Below are 20,164 nucleotides of genomic sequence, written 5' to 3'. Positions count from 1 at the left end.
GTGCTCCTCAGCTTCTTTCTTTTTTTTTCTTCAAAGAAATGAAATAAAAGTAGGTGACTTTTTCCACTAGGGGGCACTGTTGTTCTATGGAAACTGGAGCTGTGACAGGCAGAGAGTGGAGAGTACCTGTCACATAGGTTGTCTTAGCCATGTGGGTCACAGAGGCTCTGCTTTTTAAAGAGATGAACAATGAACAGTGATGGGTAGGGGGAAAAGAATAACACAGACATAAAAATTCATGCCAAGCTATCAGAATGAGAAACGGCTGTTCTGCAAATCAGAGGAATGAAGGAAGAATTAATGGGAGGGGACGGCCTGAGCCAGGGAGCTATTACAATTCAAGGATGCTTTGAAACAATTACATATTCAGTACAAGAGCTGCTAATTGTGCACATTCACACACTTCCCTGCTGATGTATCACTGCTGTCACCTTTGGGCGCCAGCATAATGGCGTACTGTACAATTCTCAATACAAAAAGCTAACTTTGCATCAGAAATGGAAATCTGCTGCTGTTTTTATGGCCAGAGTGGCTGTGGATGATGTAATGGCATAGAAAAGAGCTCCATGCCTGCCAAATAATTTAAGGGCTGGCCTGATATCACTGGATGTTATTTGATAATATGTCATTCTACCTCAGATAATGGAGGATAATTTGGAATAGTAGCGTTGATAGGCTATGGTTCATTACTATCCAGACCTCTGCACCACTTATTATTGAATCTGCCTTTCAATCCCGCTAACAATTTTAAACTCCAGAACAAAGTAGTGAATGGGGACCAAGTTGAAAATGTTTTGCATGTTGTTATTTGAGATTTGGTTGAATGCTCCACAAAAAGTTGGCTTCAGCTAAAAATCTTTGTCGATTGCTGCGTCATTCAACTTTTAACCTAAATCATAAACTTGCAGTTTAATAGATTTATACTGACTTTAAACTGAAGACTTTTTTTGCTTGTCCATGATAGCAAATAGTTTTTCACTGAATTCAAGGATTTTACATTTCTGATGACTGTTAGTTGGACTTTGAGTCATATTTTAATGGGAAGCACAGGATTTTCTACTATAATAAAATCTCCATTTGCCTTACAGCTATGTTCTGGACAATCCAATATCAATGCTTTGGCCTAGTCCTAAAATCATATGAGAGTTTATAACCATCAACCACATAGTGGCTGTATGTGATTTGAAAGTCAGTATTCAGTAACTGCACTGACCAGTCTGGACCCATAAACAAACAGTGGTGTGAAAATGTAGTCGGAACTAAAATCCAACCTCAAACACATACATATATCAGTAACAGTTATTCCAGCAGTTATACGCTGAACAAATATTCACATAACAAAGGGAAAACAAGGACACTGACTGTACTGTGTAGTTGGGCAAAGTCTTTAACACTGAAGATCTCCTGCTGTACATCAAGGGGCTATTTGTAAGTTTTACTTCCAACCAAGCACAGGATCTTGGTGGGTCAGGAGTGGCTGGTTATTGTTGCTACCGTAGACAGAGGATTCATCCATCATTGCTTTTAAAGGACAAGAGGTTATGATTCACCCTCAGAACAGCGTTATGTCTTCAGGGCAGACTGGAAGCTACAGTGAATGGCTATCGGAAAGAGATGTGACTCAGTGATTAGTGTGCTAACTTCTGCCGAAAAAAGGCATGTTAGACAAAGTTAACACTAGCGTTCACTTCAACAGATGGACACAGGTGAACAAAGATAAAGTTTGATGCTGAACTCTTAATATCTCTGTTAAACGGGAAGGTAAACAGCTGTTAATGTTAATGTTGCCGATGTAGGGATAACAAAACTTAGCTTCTTTGACTCAACCACCAGATGGTGCATCACTGCACCAGAACTTGCTATGACACAGTGTCATAGCAACACACAGCAGTAATGGAGCAGTGTCTGCATAAGAAGTATATGCCTTCACGTAATCCCCAAATTGTCAAAATATGTGTTAAAACAGAAATTCTTTTGTAACAAAAATGTCGACTGCAGGTTGCAGTAAAGATTACAACAGTAGCTTACAGTACAGTATGTAAATACCCTGTGTAAATGTCTGGCTGCAGTCATTTACAGGCTACAGAAGTAGGCTCGTGGTTAAACACTAGTTGGTTATGGCGAAAGAGAAAAGGCAGGAGAGGAAGACTCACTCCTCTAGTGAGATGTTGGAGTAGCGCAGAGTGGGGGAGGTGGAATGAGGACCAGCTGGGCTGCTGGAGTCCCGCTGGGTCGTCTCTACTGCCGTCCACCTCTCTGGTAATGATGTCTGGGGAACAATTTCAAGCACTGCCCAGCACCTGAAACACACAAACACACCCAGAGAAAGAAAGCTAATAAATAACACAGCACAATATCAATAAACAGCTCATTTTTCAACTAGTACGGTTCACATTCACACTTGTCACACATGGTCTCGGTGCGGCTGTTTTCATGTTGTGCACCTGAGTGCGGCTGTTGTGTTCACACTGACCCAAAACACACCACACTGCACCGCCCAGTGTTCAGCTGGGCCGACCCAAACAGCACCTGTGTGAAAACACCCTCCGTCACTGTGTCTGTCACCTGAGCAGCACGCCTCAGCTGCCTCTGCTCCACTCTCCTACAGTACAGACTGCAGCTGGACCTCTCCCCTCAACTCAACTGTTTCTGTCAGAGAACGTGTTATGTCAGGTTGATTTTATACAAGCTAATGGCTGTAACATTAGAGCTGGCCAGTTAGCTAATGTAACAAGGCTGGTGAACGTTAATGGCTGCGCTGTTTCTTACCTTCTATTGACATTACTGTCTGGCGCTTCCTCCCCCACTGCACTTGTTCCAGCTTCAATATCACCTTTTTTTAAAAGAAAAAAAACAAAACAAAAAGAAAAACAACAAGGGGCGGTGCATGGCGCAGTGGTTAGAGCGGCCGCCCCATGTAGAGGCTACAGTCCTCAACACAGGTGTCCCCGGTTCGAATCCCGCGTCGGGCAGACCTTTCCTGCATGTCATTCCCCCTCTCTCTACCTCACTATGTGCTATCAAATAAAAAAGCCAAAAAAATACTTAAAAAAAACAACAACCCTCAAGTCTTTATTTTGGGTTAGGGGTTCTCTTCTCGTTTCTTTTTTTTTGCACATTTCTACTGACAGGACATTCTGATGTTTTACTACAGGAGCTGGCTAAATGAACTTTGAAATTTTGAGTCAAAAGTTGTGTCAGTGGCCAAAGGGGTGAGGATGTACTTAACCACTATTTCAAGGACAATATAGGCTTTATGCACAGCTCCACTACTTCCTGAAATAAGCCAGCTCCTTTATTTCCTGTCTTACATTATTGGACCAACTGATTAATGACCACCCACCTCACCTCACCTGACCTCACAACAATGGTCAGGCACACCTGGATTAATCAGTTGGTCCAATAATGTAAGACAGGAAATAAAGGAGCTGGCTTATTTCAGGAAGTAGTGTAGCTGTGCATAAAGCCTATTAGGAAGATAAATACAATAAAAAACGTTTATGTTACTCAAATATTACATTTTTCCCCATAAATAGGCCTATTTTGAAAATGTATTCCTCCCAATAATTTAATGGTTGAAGGGCCCAGTTCACCTTCACCATGGACCCCTGACAATTGACCCGTTTGTCCCCCCGTCGGCGGGTGTGTTGTATCAACAGACATGTTGGCCTACTACCATTGTTTCTAACCCAATGTGATAACATATGTAACTCTTTGAAAAACAAACGAACAAACAAAATAGCTGCACCATAGGCCTTTAAAGCAACTTTAGTGTTCCAGGTACTATTCTATGGATTATTTGATAAAGCATGTTTCAGAACGATTCTGTCTTATCCAATCACAGTGTATAGGGCTTAGTGTTTTATGACCGCCAAAGCGGCAAAGACAAATGGCTGTAGTATTAATGGCTGCTCGGTGCCAACATGAAGATAAATGATCATGATCCAGAAGACAACACCACAAGTAATTGCACAATTTCCAAGATATGTATGTACGTACATCTAACTTTTCTTGAGCGCAGGGGCAGGATTAAATACATTTCATGATACGAAAAGATTTCTCTTAAACTGTTTGAGATTAGTTGCCAAAGGACCAAAAACAAGCTTCAGTTTCTTGCCGGAAGATGTTGTAAGACAGGGCCATTAGTCACAAAGATACACCACAGCCTATAATCTAAAGTAAGACACGCACTCTTGCTTAGTCACCACTGGCACCAGGCTGCTATAATCAACATTTTTATATGAACAATGGATCAAATGAATGTGTAATGTGAACAAGCCACAGAGAATTATCACCTACCTCTGCACTTCCCCTCGGCCTTTCAAAGTATTGTCACATTTTTCAATGTACTGTTTTGGTTTTATGGCACAGCTTCACTGTTTTGATTCATTCTCACACTCAGCAGTGGTGAGACATCCAATGAGCCCAGCACCAAACAGCAAGAATTTAATGACTAGCCAGTGAACATAGCAGAGCACTTAGTAGCTAAAAAGCCAGATATTTTTTCTTGGGATTTGGTGGAGACCAAAACAGAAGATGGGTACAGAAACAAGACAGCTAAGTAAAGACAGAAGAAGGCTATAGGTAGCGAACATCTTAGACAAATAAAAAGCAGCAGCACCTTAAACAAAGGAGTGCAAACTGTGTGATCAACTGACTCAGATGTCATGATTTCACACCACCAAGCCCACTGTAATGTCCCAGTGGAGCAGCCAATCACAATTATTTTAGGGCTGGGCAAGTCACCCATGGTGGCTCAAGTTTGGTGAGTGAGAGCCTAGATAGTGGCGGGAATGTACCGAATCTACAATGAAATCTGAATACAAAGAGCAAAGGTGGTGTAACAAATGCATAAATCGTTATGCATATAATGAATTATTTGTACAAATTTGTTTGGTTTTACTCATGATGTATCGTTGCTAAAACATGAGAAAAACATACAGTGCCAGTCAAGCCTCTAGGGATGCATTTTTGTTGTCAACGACAGCGCAGAACAAATGATTTTAAATAGTGACAGACTGTGAGGCGTGCCTCTTCACTTAAGAAGGTCTAAAGACCTTTGTGGTCTCTCAGGTTTATTATAACCAATATCAACTTTATATGATTGCTCATACGTGCTGTTAGCTTAGCCTTTGTCTTTATCTGGGTCCGTCACTTTTTTGTGTCCTCAAAAATAATGTAAATGCTCAAATAGAAGCACAGGCTCTTATTTGCTTCTACTGCCAAACTGAACAGGCTTTTTATTTGCTCAGCAAAGATGAGAAAATAATGTCAAATCATTCTAATCTTATTGTTTAAAAGAGTAAGAATAGAAGAAAATAGCCAGATCCAGAGCACACATTCATTTAGAAGTTTAATCAGCATTGATCAGACTTCTTCACATTAAATGTGTGCTCTGGCCATATAATAGACTGTATTCACCACTTTCCGTAGAACGCCGCTGGGCGTCGCCATGACACTCAATTCACCGACAAGTCGGTTTCGCACTTCTGTCTCACTTCAAGCAGAATGGAGCTAGCCTAGCAGTCTGTCTTAGAAGTGTTTTTATTATTATTACAAGTTCATAGAATGTCCTCCGGTACGACATGTGCTGTTGTTGGATGCACAAACAACTCAAGGAAAGTTAAAGATTTTATGAATGGAGCCTGTAACGACCATAAAGCCAATCGCAAGAGTTGTGGATGTCCGGTTGCTACGTTAGCCGCTAGCTGTTGCTACGTAAACAACCGACTTCCGGGGTGGTGTGACGCAATGGATCATGGGAAAATAAAGTGGTGAATATAGGCTCCGGCTCTTTCCTTGGGAGTTCTCGACGGCCTGGATTGGCTCAAACAATCCGACTGGACCGGGTTTGAGTTGAAAACATATACAAATAACTCGGTCAGGTTGGCCATGGGATTCCTTTTTTGGCTGCATTTGGGCTGAGAATTAAGGCTCATAAGCCGGCCGCATTAGGTGTTTTTGTGTAACCTGTGTCTTTGCATGTGTTTTGTTAAGTTGAACTCTCGGGGCCACCATGGGATGACCACGTCTTGAAAACAAGCAGCCTCAACAATGTAGGCAGAAGTCTGATGGTTCCTTTGCAGGGAACCCTCTGAGACTTCTCACTGCATAACACTGTAGTCATGGCAGTCTTCCAAAACCTGTTTTTTTTTTCCTTTTTGAGAATGAGATTGCCACAAGCCTGACACACAAACAGAGACATAGTACCTTTAAGACCTCCCAAGGACACTCTTTTGAATTAATTACACATTTATCAGAAAGACCAATCCACTCTAAACTGAAATTATTCATTGCTTTAGTTTTGGCAGGGCAGTGTATCACAAACACGCTCAATCAAGAAAATTAGACAATCTTTGAAAACTGACAGTCTCACTAATGCTAATGATTTCATTCTAAATACAAGGCTACTGCAGCTGGTTAAACAGGTTTCACCTAACTGCTGGACGCCAGGGTTAACACACATGGGTTCATAATTTTGTTCTCTCCAACACCACAGGCCCCTCCTGTTCTAATTTTCCTTTGTTTATGATAGTCCTCATGCCTGACTTTGGCATCAATTTCCTAGTGTATTATGTAAATTCACTCACTCAGTGCTGCATGTCTGTTGGGCTCTGTACTGTGTAGCCCTCAAGGTTTACTGTGCTCCCTGCTGAGTCCCTTAGTGCTTGATTCTTAAGGGGAGAATTTCAAGAGCAAAGCCTATTCAGAAAAACCTGCAATATGAAAAAAAAAACATTTCACACAACCTGAAGTTTACTTTGTAAAAAACACCACATCTTCTTGCAGAAATAATTCCCAGAAGCATTTGTTAAATTTGCATTAAATAATGAAGTGAGAAAACATGCTTATTATCAAGCAAGCATCTCGTACAAGTGATTACCATAACATCAACTTGATGTATACAGAGGAGAGCCTGTCCTCATGGAAGGAGTGCATGGAATCCTCAATAGGAAATGTTCAGGATCATCTTCTGCTGCTGTAGAAATGTGTCTACATAATTTATCTGAAATGTTATACCATCACTTTTTCCTTTTTATTGTCTGTTTACTTTCTCTGAGGTGTGCTAGAACTTTCACAGCTATGATTTACATCAGTCAGCAGAGGCGGCAAACTTTCTGCTGTTAATTGCCTCACCATGCCACATGCAAACAAGTCATTTTTATGCAAGTAAGGCATAAAAAAATCACTATGTTTCCCTTCTTTTTCTTCTAGCTTTTTAATGAGGTATCGGTCTGAAACACATTTTCTATACCCATTGAGTCTTTGATCAGTTTGGTTTTAAGTTGATTGGGAATCTTACTTTAAAATGTTTAGTTCCTCAGTGTGATGGCCTATTACTGATATTGTTACATGTTGCATATAAACATGGTTACTTCCCCCCCAAACTCTCCCAAATTTAATTCACAGCTCTGTTGTTGTTTTAAACTGCCTCAGCCCACAACACCGGAAAGATGGATCCATAAATCATTTCCAATTCACATTCAAGAGATCAGCTGTATATTATCTCATCTGCCAGAAAACTGAGATAATTTGTTTTGAAGTATTCTGGAACAAGCGCTGAAGAGGTTTCGAAGGCGAACTGAGAAAACAATATAGAATTATCTTTTGCTACAAGCATCCTCACGTCTTGATAGTTGTGGCATAAATTATCATCCACTTTCAAACGACTCATACATCTGTGCCACCTTTCCTTCCTTTGTTTTACCACCCTGCGATATCATTGAAAACCAGCCAAATATTCCACTGGACTGTCCGGTGAGACTGTTTCGCCAACTACCTTCTTCAAGGTCAATAGTAAACTCGCATTCTCAGGTTTCTTTCTCAAGGCCGACATGGACAAAAAATCCACAGCAGTGAAATTTCATTGTTTTGTAAGAGTGAATTTTTAAGATCATCTAGATTCACATTGCAACATATTCTCAATAGTATATTTCAATACTCTCATTTCAAGATGTTCACAAAGTGGGAAGTATCCCACACTCTAACAATATAACTGAGTATCTCCTGTCAACTGCTACACTATGTTACATTAGCAGCTCAGATACATGTATCATGGCTGATCAAGAGTTCCAACCAAACTCCCCTTTGCATCGTCAAGGTGTTTAGCTCTGGTGGAAATCAGCCTGATAATCCCTCAGGGTACGGCTCGTCTTTGAAGGTTTCGCGAAAACAAAAACAAAGGGAGTGGGAAACAGAGAATAAATCACAAGTTCTTTGTTTGAAACCAAAGGCCATAAAGTTGGGATGCAGGAGAGGGAAAGGAATTCATGGACAGGTAAATTCTCCCCCCTCTCTGCGGCACTGGCAGTTGGTCTCTTTGAATCGGCAGTGCAGAGTGCAGCTCTGAGAGATTTATCCATTCATTTGTTGTGGCTACGCTCGAATGCACCCGACAACACACCATTTCTATTTTATTCTACTAGTCTTTCACTCTGCTGGGTGGCTCAACAGAATCATGTCCCCAACGATAATTATCAATCAAAATTATGGTCTGAAAAATGGAGGCAGAGGAAACTGCTTACCAGGACCTCAAATATGAACAGGACCCAAAATGAAGTAGTGTGATAAGAGGGAGAGAGAGGGGAGAGAAAGGTTTTGTATATCTGTGCAGTGCAAGCCATCGTGATTTCAGTCAACACAGAGTAACAAATTGGTCCAGACTTTGAAGGACAAATAATCTAAATTTAAATTCACTGTCTAAACTCTGGGGTTAACTTTTCATTGTTTCCTAGCTATCAGACAATGTCTGCTATCTCTGGAAGCACAGTATCATAATGTATCCAGATTAAAAAGCTGTGGGCCTGAAAAAGTGAGACTATTTAAATGATAAATACTTGTTGTGATTCATTGCTCTTGTTCCATTTCATTCAGTAGAAATGACCCTAACAGAGCCCACACACCAAAAATGAGAACTATTAAGGACAACGTACTGTCAATGCACGACTAAAGGAAAAGACTCCAATATACTGCAAAATATCACACTCAAAAGCCTGATGCTGCAGAGAGGGCTGAGACGTTTTAAACATTTAAATAGGCACACGCTTCAGGACAGTCCAAGAGAGGGATTCCTAGAGTCGTACTTCACTGAAGCTACTGTGAAATGATCTTCAAAAAAAAAAAAAATGGAAAAAAGAAAGTGGCACTAACATCTTATTCTGATTTCTTACTCATCTCCATGTACCTGCCTAATTGCTGCATGTGTGGATATGCCTGTCAAACTGCTGATTTCAGAAAAGGTTACAATATGAGATGCCGCCCCTCCGATGATGGAAAGGTGTTGGTGGATAAGAGGTTTGAGATGCTGTTTGATGATCACACAAGTATTTTGTTTGAACACCGACTCTTAAGGCACACTCTAAAAATAATACATATTCAGTGCTGAGCGTCACACACAACTTAACTAAATGCTGCCTGGACCTGAGGGAAGGATGTCGGTGCCAGTTCACCCTCTTTTCCCCATGTGTTAGTGAGCTCTGGCTTCCACTGGTTGTATAATTACTGTTCATTCAGAGTCACATTTAACTAAAAGTTCAGACACCGCTATAATAATCTTTAACTCTCTCAAGTGTTTTCCCATTGTAAATGACAGTCCCACAGTTGTGTCCCTACTCAGGGGGGATGGTATACAAAGGTGTGGATCTTCAAAGCCGTCATAGACCACAAAGCCTGACCTGAAATGAGGTGGTTTGGTCTATGAAGGATTTTTATTGAGAGTAACCGGCTGTGACCACGCTTGCCGTTGCGTAACTGAGTGCATCTCCAGGTGCCTAGCAACCTTAACAACACATATCTGTTTCTGTTTTTAAGAGCCATGATTTTAACAGTTATACCATTAGCAGGTGAACTGAGGTGAAACCCAATACTCAATCAATATCTAACTGTGTAATCCTCTAGGTCTCTATGTGTGTTATTACCTTTCTTTACAGACATGCAATGGATCTTGGGATAGTATGGGCTGCATTTAAAGGTGCCTTTGTAGTAATGGGAAAATTCAGTCGCATCACTGTGACCCAATTGGTCTTTCAAATCCCTGCCACTTGAGAATTTAGTTCATAACAAAGAGAAAACTCTTGAGGTGGCACAACTGTTGAGTGCTGTAGGTTTTTAAATCACTTGTACATACTGTACCACTTGAGAAAAAAAATGTTTTGTGTGACTGGTTTGGTAACACTTTACTTGAATAGGTATTCATAAACATCAATGAATATGACAGTCATAACGGTAAGTTATATCACTTTTAATGCAAAGTTGACATTATTTGAGATGTTTTTGTTCTAACAACTTGACATAAAGACAATTTAAACTGTCATAGCAGTGACATCATTTTTAAGTTCTCATAACAAGGACATCTCAAATAATGTCAACTTTGCATCAAAAGTGACATAACTTACTGAATGACACTTAATGACAGCTGTCATAAGTATTCATTGATGTTTATGACAGCTGTTATGTCATGGTTATGACAGTTTTTTGCATGAGACTCATGGCAGCTGGATCATATCTGATACATCTGCAGTAGCATAACCTGCAGAGTAAAGGAGTTGTCATATGTGTCAACCATGAATCTTAAAGAAACTGTGGGGTTGAAAGGTTCTTCCACAAAGATCAGTAAAAGTGAATGCAATCCAAAAGGAAAAATAGTCAATCATGTTGAGCTCTGTTAGAGAACAGAACCCATATAAAACAAAACACAAATTAAAAGGTCCACAAGAAGTGGTTATTCGAAGTAGCAGCTCTAAGAATGCATTTGTATGAATGTGATGAGTCTTATTTTAAGTGGAAAGAGATTAGTTTTGACTAGAAACGACATTTTGACTAGAAATAAGACAAATATTCTTGGTAAGATTTTGAGTTTTTGTAGTGTACGTTACCGGTGCCATTTTTCTACCACTTTAATGAGTTTAGAAACATTTTTTTAAGCTCGAAATACTACATAGTGTTGCTTTAAGGTTTTTCAACGCAAAGGTGGTGGGAAAAAGTGAAGTGTGTTTTCAGTGCATGGACATCACTGTGAAATGTTATCATGAATCGATAAATGGAGCTGCCCTGTGAAAAAAAAACCCAACAACCTGCCATTGTAGCGCATTGCTTTGCCACGCAACACTGCTTTCAAAATCTGGTGTGTAGGTTGGACACGAAACAGAAAAATGCAGCCTGAAGCTCATAAATCTCAGAGAAGTATCCCAGAGGAGAGAGACTTATTGTGTGGAGCTGCTGTAAGTTGTTTTGCCAGAAGCTGATCAGTAAAGTACACTAAAGGTCAGATACAACCAACTGGGTATAGCTCAGTAAAATTTGTCATGGGTGTGCAGCTCATGCAGCAGTGCAGCAGAGCATTTTTGTCTTAGTTTCACATTTTTAGTAAAATTTCCTCCTATTATTTAAAAGATGTGATGGACACAACAGGTCTGTGAAAAGACTCTCTGAGGGTTACAGCGAGAATTATGATTTATGATGTTGATATCTGTTGGATTTGGACTGAAAAAGAAACAAGCCTAAAAAAAACAGTTGGGTTTAACCTATCATTCATGTTGCACCTATCGTCCTTAGAAACCGAGCTACGGTTTCCATATGGAGTGGGCGGTGGTGATTATCGCTTGGCATGAGCATGGTCTTTACAAGACCAGAGTGCATATTACACTTTCTGAGTAGCATTACATGTTGACAGATCTGAGGCTGCAGTGACTCGCTGTGAGAAAATCTGATTAGCCTGCACTGAAGACAGCTCTTGGTGAGTAAAGGTTCCATGCTGAACTCATAATGTTTCTTCAGATCTGTAAGTTTACAGCTGTGAATGCTAATGTTATCTTTAGGGACTCCTCTATGTATTGGTCTTTAACAATGTTCTAGTGTCAAAATGTCTTATTAATACAAATATTTTATTTCTTCTTTTTTTCTGAAAAACTACAAGTAGGGCATAACTATGCTGCTATGGCAACAAGAAAGTGACTGATACAGTACAAGTGATTACAGAATACTGTGCTGGCAGGTGACAGGTGTCAGTCTATTAATGTGAGCTGAACATAATTATACTCTCTGCATTGTTACTATTGATAATAATAGTGTAAATAATTAGCATCAGTGTGGGTCGGCACAGTGGTACAGTGGTTGTCACTGTCGCAAGGATTGATCCTCAGGCCTGGAGCCTTTTCCGGTGGAGTTTGCATGTTCACTTCTCACTGTGACTTTGTAGGTTCTCCCCTGGTTCTCTGGCTTCCTTCCACAGTCTAAGGTTGATTAGTCACTCTAAACCGCCATGTCACGGACTGGAGACCTGTCCAAGGTGAGCACCGCCCTCTCCCCTCGCCATACTGTATGTCAGCTGCGATTGGTTCTCAGAGGTTTCCCACAACACTGTATCCTACACCTCCCAGGATGCAACTAGACAGAAGCGTACATGATGAATAATTATATCTTTTACACTACATATCTATTATATACAGTAGTCTAAATCTATTATATAGTCTAAAATGCAGGTTCTCCATTAAAACACCTGACAAAGCATCTCCATAGCCATAAGGATCTTACAGAACTATTTGCATGGCTTGGTAGAGATGTATTAAATCTGTTGTAGAGCTTTATACAGTTTTGTCTCTCCTTTTGTTTATTTCACTCTGTCATGATGCTCTCTCAGTCTCTCAGACTGACACAAACTCAAATGTCACACATAATCTCAGACAATGCTGTTTATTTTCTTCTTGAGTTTTTCTTCTGAGTGCTTATATGTCTGTGTAGTGATGCAAATGTCTAAAGTGTGTGTTTTCAGTTCACCTGCTATCATGAGGTCACTAAAGAAACAGCAGCATTGGTTTTAGACAGTGGAGACACAGTCGCTCTGTTTAAGGTCGCTCACCATATTTACCGAAGAGGATGAGGTCTGACTCCAGCTTTTATAAACCCCTCAGGCTTGTTTCTCTGTCAAGGCCGGGAAGCTGTGGGTTAAACGTTCTCCCTTCATGCACCTGTCTGAGACTCTTCAACTGAACCAAGTGTTTTCAAGAGTTTGTGGGTGGTCTGTGCTCCCTGGTGCATCCGGACTCTTCTGTGGATGATTGCTATGCCAGTCGGCTGTTTTTCACAGCGGATCAGATTTTCTCCACCATCCGGCCCGGCAAAAGACTCAGAGCATCTCGTCTCTGCAGTCAGTCCTGACAATCTCTGTTTCCCAGATGCTCCAGCAGTGTCACATGTGATTATCCCACTACAGTACTCGTTATGTCAGCAGGTTATAAACTATATAGGAAGATTAAGCATTATAATTACAGAACACTCAAGGGAACAATGCTGAGAATAACACTAACAAGGCAGGTGATAATTATGGCGACAATTTTATGCTTTCCACCAAAAATGTAACTTGGATCTGTGTGTAAATACACACAACAGGAACACACCAGCACTGCCACATGAAAAAACACACAGGTCAATAACTGACTCATATTGAAAAGCCTTTTCTTACTTTAGCAGCTCACTGAGGACTAAAGTCACACAACCCCAAACCACAGAAGGGGCCAGACTACAAAAATAATACTAGAATATACGTTCTAACACCCAGTGTCAATCATGGTCTATCACACAAGCAGAATTTTTTTAATTTTCACATTTGGCTCAGTCTCTTCAAGACCTCGCTTCACCCCAGCCACACAACAGTCTACTGACCTCCTTATGAAACATACAGAAGCTTAAACATAATGATTACTACAGCTACTACAGAACTATTCAGCACTAGTACGGTATGAATCTGCACCTCATTTTGCCACAGTTTTTTTTATTTGATAACTTAAAAGCTGATCAGTCCAGTATGAGATCATATCAGTACAGATAATATTCTTTTTTTCTATTTCTCTTGCTTTGTCCGAAAAGTGCCATTTTAGTGTCAAAAATCTGTGAAAAATTCTTTGTAAAAAAATGGACAGTGCTGAAACCCATGTGACAAAGTTATGGTAAATTATTACTTTTGAACTATCACTGAGAAGCTAAAACATAGCTGAAAAAGATGAAACCCGAAGAGTATGTCAGATAAGAACAATTTATAACTTAGGTTCTTTATTAATAAATAAGTAAAAAAAAAAAAAAAACTGGAGAATGGAGAATAATGTTCTCACCAGAGGATGTTGAGCACAGTGCAGGTTGTCAGACCTCCAAGAACTGCTCTTCGAAACCACAGGATCTGGATATGAAGAAAATAGAGTACACGGTGACCATCATCCGATGCAGACAGACTTACAAAAAGACATCTGTAAGATCAAACCATCCTAATCCAATACCAGTGACAATCAGTAAGTCAGTAAGTTATCAACTGCAACTTCTTGCTGCCCCCTTCATTTATTCTCATCATGTTATTAGTATGTATTGAAGAGAAGTCTTTATTAAGGCCTGTCAGTGACAGTGAGAAGGCTCGATCCTCTACCCTCTAGGGGGCTTGACTGTCTTTGTATGTTTTATGCAAAATGTCTGTGTACAGTACAAAACGCCCTTCGTCAAAGACACTTTGGAGACAGTGTGACCTCCAAAATGAAAAAGCGCATCAGGGACGATGATCCATTTATCTGTTGCACAGTCTCAGTCAGATGTAGGTCGTTATTTCTATGACACAAGGTTTGTTTCTCTGACAATGACGCTGAAAAATGAGAACAGCAGAAACACAGGCTTGAAGTCGGTGACAGTGGGTAAGGAGCACATTCAATCCCACACTTAAAGCTCACAGCTGCAGTTGTGGCGGTCAGCATGGACAAACTGTTTAGAAAGGAAGTGGAGCCAGAGTTACAGGATGCTGTGCTCCTGGACCAACACTACTTCTCGACTGTGGGCTGATTCTCTGAGGATGGTGATGAGGTTGAGAAGACAAGGCTGAGAGAACTGTCATTATGACATATTAATGAACTACAGTACTATTCCACTCAGCATCATCTAAATCGACCCACTGTGTGGATTCTAAGACCAGGAGATGGTTTACTGAAGCAAACAAAGGAGCAATGAGAGAAAAACAGATGCAGGGGTATAAAACAAGTGTGGATAAGGGACCATTTACAACCAGATCTGTGTGGAGGATGAATACATGAAATAAATATAAATGCCAGAATCATATTTTCCACATGGTTTTCCGTAGTTTGAGGCTTGACTGCATGAGTCTCTTTCAATTACATCATCTGGACCCTCATTCCCGTCTTAGCTTATTGGGACTTGACTGACGCAATGGTGCCACCAGCTGTTTGCTCAAGTGCACTCAAGTCCTGCTTTTCAGACTGTAGCGGTAGGAAGTGTGCATCATTTTGTTTTGACTGAGTGTCACTTGCTTTCAGTCCTGATAATTGAATAATTCTACAGAACAGCTCTTGTTTACATTAATGTCTTTTACACGTTTTAAGACGCAAAGTGTTAATTAAAATTTACATATTTTCTTCCATTTGGAAATGTGTCATCTGATCTTAAACATTATTCACAGACCTGAATTTGTCCTTCAAAAGCTAGTGAGACACAGTCAAAAGCAGTGGTGTGACCAACTGTGGTGTTGAAGAAATGCAGAACTAATGCTGAACTTAAGGTGCCATACTGAATATTTTCATATAGATAACAGACTTACTTGGATTGTCTTAATATTCATTCAGAAATTTTACTTAATAGGATAAACCCCTTGAGAGGAATCCTCTCGTTTTCGAGGGGGTCCTAAAATACATTACAAACCAAAAAGAGACAAGACACAATCAACAATCTACAAACATACAACAACAAAGACAACAGACATCAACACAGACATAAAACAAATGAGTACAAAAATGGACACAACCTCTCGATGGCAGCAAATGGCCATAGCAGTAGCCTAAATAAACTAAGAGAACTGTAATATAATAACATAATATTCAAATTGAAATTACAGTGTGTTACAAAATATTGATATAAATCATCTGAAACATGTGCAATTTTACTCAAAATAAGAAGACACAGAATATTTAAACCTATGAAAAGAGGTCAATAAGCTCAATGAGATATCTTAAAGCAGAAGTAAGCGATCTGGTGGCTTCTTGTCAGCCGATGAAGTTAGCAGTCCCCGCCCTCGTCCCTACGTCACCACATTCACGCGCATCTCGTTCTCTCTCCTCATTGGATAAAGGTTGTAGGATACAAGGAAAGTTTTCTCCTGGGCTTACAGCAGAGCAGAGTGACTGACAGACCCGTGTTTCAGACCAAACACTCTATAGAAGTGATTGCTGTCGGAAGATAGAACTATTTAAGACTTATATTAACACAAACATTCCGCTAACTTCTGCTTTAAGAAGAATTAGATTATCAATTGCCTGCTTCTTCGGGCCATGTGTTTAAGTCAACATTTAAGTGCCACAAATGAACGTCAGGGGCTGCACAGTTGCACCACAGTACTGCTGGCTCCTCAGCTGCTGAACTGGACCTACTGTAATGACCATGCTGTCTGAAGTTATAAGATGAGAGAGACAGATGACTGAAAGGTCACCGCAGCCTTTCAGTCTTTCGCTGCACCCCACATGTCACAGTCTCTCTCAGTTTACTAATGCTGAAGAATAACAGTGCCACATCTTAATTCAGGACATAAGGGCGACAGGTCCACCAGGATGTAGTGGAGGACTAGATTTACCTGTGTTCTGTTGTGCGAGATCTGTGAGAAAAGCAAAGGCATCACGTTTACAATCCCTCCTGTTGAGACATAAGCAGAACAGCAGGTAAATCTCACAGGCCGTGCTGTCTGACTATTTTTTTCTTAACTGCAGTGCATTCCTTATTCATCTACATCATTCATAGTGGCCAACTCAGTCGGTAACAAGCAGGAAATAACACACTATTTGTGAAACAATACCATTTTGGAGGTACCTACTAGAGCTGGAAAATAAACCAAATTCAATAAATTACTCTTACTGACCGAAATGTATTTATACTATATATTTATTCCATTTCCTAAATCCCATGCGACTAAACCCAAAATAGAGGTGAAGTGACACAACAAAGGAGAGCAAAAATAACACCCTAATGTTGTTACTTCATCGAGAATAAGTACACCAAAGGGTAACTGAAGTTTTTTTTTTTTCATCTAAATATTGTATTAAAATGAATCTAATAATGATAGATGTCTAGATTAAGTCACAAAGTCAATGTAATCTATTTTTGAAGTAATACCTTCCTCGCATGTTTGGTTTGGAGTCCACTGCTTCTGATATTTTGGTGTTTTTTCCTCTAGCTGATGCTTTAGAGGTGTCAGCCCATGTAAGCTGCACTGAAATCTGTTTCACTCTGCTTTGAGGAACTGCATACAAAACTAAAAGGATTGTATTAGTCTGCGTTTCAGTGGGTAGTCGTGGAGTCCCATCATTGCCAGAGTGCTGTTTGAGAGGCTTTTAAATCCTGACCAGAGTATAATTTTGAGGTAAACATAATCCTTTTTAATCTTGAGAAAATGATTTAAAGTTGTTATATACACAGCTCCACACAACTAGCAATGACAAACTGCAAAGCAGCTGTCATAGCTGGCAGTTTGCATGTTCAAATAGCCCTCAGAATTAATGAAAGCTGGAGGAAGTACAGTCAAGGCTGTCGTACAGAAGCAAATGAAACAGAGCAATAACGCGTTGTTCTGCCACAGCTGATGTGTTGCAGCAGCTTCAGGAAGTCAGAATCCTCTCTTGTGCTGTGGATGGAAAACTTTGAAGTGGAGTTGAACACTGGTTTAGATATGAGCTTAACACATGCTTGAATGCAATTTTGGATATTTCCTACGCATAGGACTGGGCTGCGTGACAGATTATACACTTGATGAGACACCAAAATACACTGTGTTTTTATGTGGGGGAAAGCATATCATGTAAATTGTAGGGATTACAAGCAATATACATGTTCAATACAAATATGGCTTTTTTGTGAAGGTCTAGCAACAGAGAGGAACAATGAAAGAAAGGGAAACTGCAAACAATTTCCCTCCAAACCTACAATAACAGGATGAATGCATTGATTTTCATCACAGACATGATGTGGTCTGATTGCACAGAAGTCTATAACATTGCAGACCATGGTGTGTCATGATAATCCATCTAAATGCTTAGTCATACTACTCATATGTCAGCTCCATCAGTTTTTTATAGGGTTCTGTTCAATTAAACAAGAAAAGGTCAGAACCTGTCATGTGGCTGCCGTGACGATAGAGAGTGAAAACTGCAATAATGTCTAGCAAAACCACCAAAAACTTTTTTTTAAAAGTGACCAAGAACTCATTCTCCTGCTCTCTCTGCTCAGTGAGTCTTATGTTTAGTTATCTCTCTGCCTCCTTTATTAATAATCATGAATAATTATGAAGGTGACACAGGGATGCTGTGTCACTTTTTTGTGTTCATGAAAGGTACTGGAGTCTGTTTTTCAAAGAGATATTCCCTCCTGACCAAACATGAGTGAGACGTTGGGCAACATTTTCAGGATGTTAAAGGGATAGTTCACCCAAAATTCAAATTTCACTCATTATCTACTCACCCTCATGTCAACTAAGGGCTGTGAGAATTTTCCTCCGTTCCTTCTCTGAGTTACGGGGGGCAGTTCGCGCAGCAGTATTTGTCCATATAATGGTTGTGAATGGATACCACTTTTCTTTGTCCAAAAAGACACACCAAAAAACATCCAAATACCTCCATAGTGCTCATCTGTAATGTCCCTCTTGTATTGAAGCCCTGACATGAGAAATTGTTCCGAAAAAAATTAAATAAGTCTATATTTTAAGCCTGTTTGTAGCGGAAGCTCCCAGTGTCTCAGTTCACTGCTCTTCCTGTGTCAGTGCAAATCTCGTGTGATTTGCACTGACCGGCGGAACAATTTCTCACGTCGGGGCTTCAGTACAAGAGAAACATTACAGACGAGCAGTATGGAGGTATTTGGATGTTTTTAGGTGTGTCTTTTTGGACGAACAAAAGTGGTATCCATTCACAACCATTATATGGACAAATACTACTGGGTGGACCCCCCCCGTAACTCAGAGAAGGCACGGAGGACTCTGAAAATTCTCACAGCTCTAAGTCGACATGAGGGTGAGTAGATAATGAGTGAAATTTGAATTTTGGGTGAACTATCCCTTTAAGTAAATCTAAATCAAACAGTACTACTTTTGGTTACATGTAAAGAGTGTGTCTGTTTATAAACTCTATGAATCTCTGTATTTTCCATTCAAGCAGCACATTTTGACCACTTTGCTTTTGATGGTATGGTAAAAATAACCTGTATAACAGTAATTGTAAACACACAATATCAATCATACAAGAAAATATGTACAGTAACAAAGGTAGTGATATAACGCATACAGCCACTGGAGGAAAAGAAGGACAAACAGAAACTACACTGTAAAGAGCTTCTTACCCAGAGCCACTGTGCCCATGAGGAAAGGTTTCCCCATCTGACTGAAGTCATTGGTGCTCTGAAGGCCGACCTCTGACCCCACTGCAAATGTCACAGCCACCTGAGACACACAAACACACGTCAGGTCTCAAGAGATTAATTTTGTCAAGGTCAAGAAGAAGATGAAAGCAGATCAACATCAAGGTGTCTAGCGGGCATGTAATTAATCCTCCACAGCAACACAGGGCAATAAAACCAAAGAAACATTTATCTGAATTATTTCATTCCTGAATCGTTGGGTTTGTTGTTAAATTCACCATTAATCTTTCAACCAGCTGGGGAAACAGATCTTTTTTTTTGATAACATAAATGAGACAAACACACAAACCATGGCATAAAAAGAGAAAAACAAGATTCTCAACTTCCCACACTCTCACAGACCAAACAATGTTGTGACTTTGTGCTCTGAAAAGTAGATTTAAAATCAATAGTTCATTTCATGTCTTTGAAGTTTAAGTGAAGACTGCAGTCAGTACATTTGTCTGAGTTCTTTTTTTGTTTACTCACTGGGACACATGGAAGATTTGATCATTTTTGTTGATCTTCTCTAAGAAAGTGAATATATCTATTAAGAGGAACAAAAACCAGGCTGAGACCTTCAGTGAAAACACTCAACAGCCACAGTGATGTCAGAAACCTATGCAACATTTAGGGAGAAACATAAGTGCAGTCTGTGTGTGAGGCCAAAAACAGAGTGCCAGAAAGCAGGGCAAAGTTTAATCTTTGTGTTTTAAGTAAAAAAAAAAACCCAAAAAACGCTCTGTGC

General features: G+C 40.0%; 1 protein-coding gene across 2 annotated transcripts in view; it reads right to left on the bottom strand.

The window, feature by feature from the left end:
- Nucleotides 1-20,164, bottom strand: part of LOC146988456 (uncharacterized) — a 92,055-nt gene that overhangs the window by 13,217 nt on the left and 58,674 nt on the right. For both annotated transcript variants that reach the window (XR_015035698.1, XM_085773816.1), the window contains exons 9-12: nucleotides 19,360-19,459; nucleotides 16,610-16,668; nucleotides 14,106-14,170; nucleotides 2,154-2,300 (exon numbers count right to left, since the gene is read on the bottom strand). Coding sequence is in view for 1 of the 2 variants with exons in the window: in XM_085773816.1 (XP_085629942.1) it covers nucleotides 2,154-2,300; nucleotides 14,106-14,170; nucleotides 16,610-16,668; nucleotides 19,360-19,459 (371 nt within the window). In the remaining variant the exon portion in view is untranslated. The remainder of the gene's footprint in view (nucleotides 1-2,153; nucleotides 2,301-14,105; nucleotides 14,171-16,609; nucleotides 16,669-19,359; nucleotides 19,460-20,164) is intronic.

Source organism: Trachurus japonicus, chromosome 4, assembly GCF_045865225.1.
Source record: "Trachurus japonicus isolate A0001 chromosome 4, Traja_1.0".
NCBI classification, from domain to species: Eukaryota; Metazoa; Chordata; class Actinopteri; order Carangiformes; family Carangidae; genus Trachurus; species Trachurus japonicus.
This window is presented reverse-complemented; position numbering and strand designations above follow the sequence as displayed.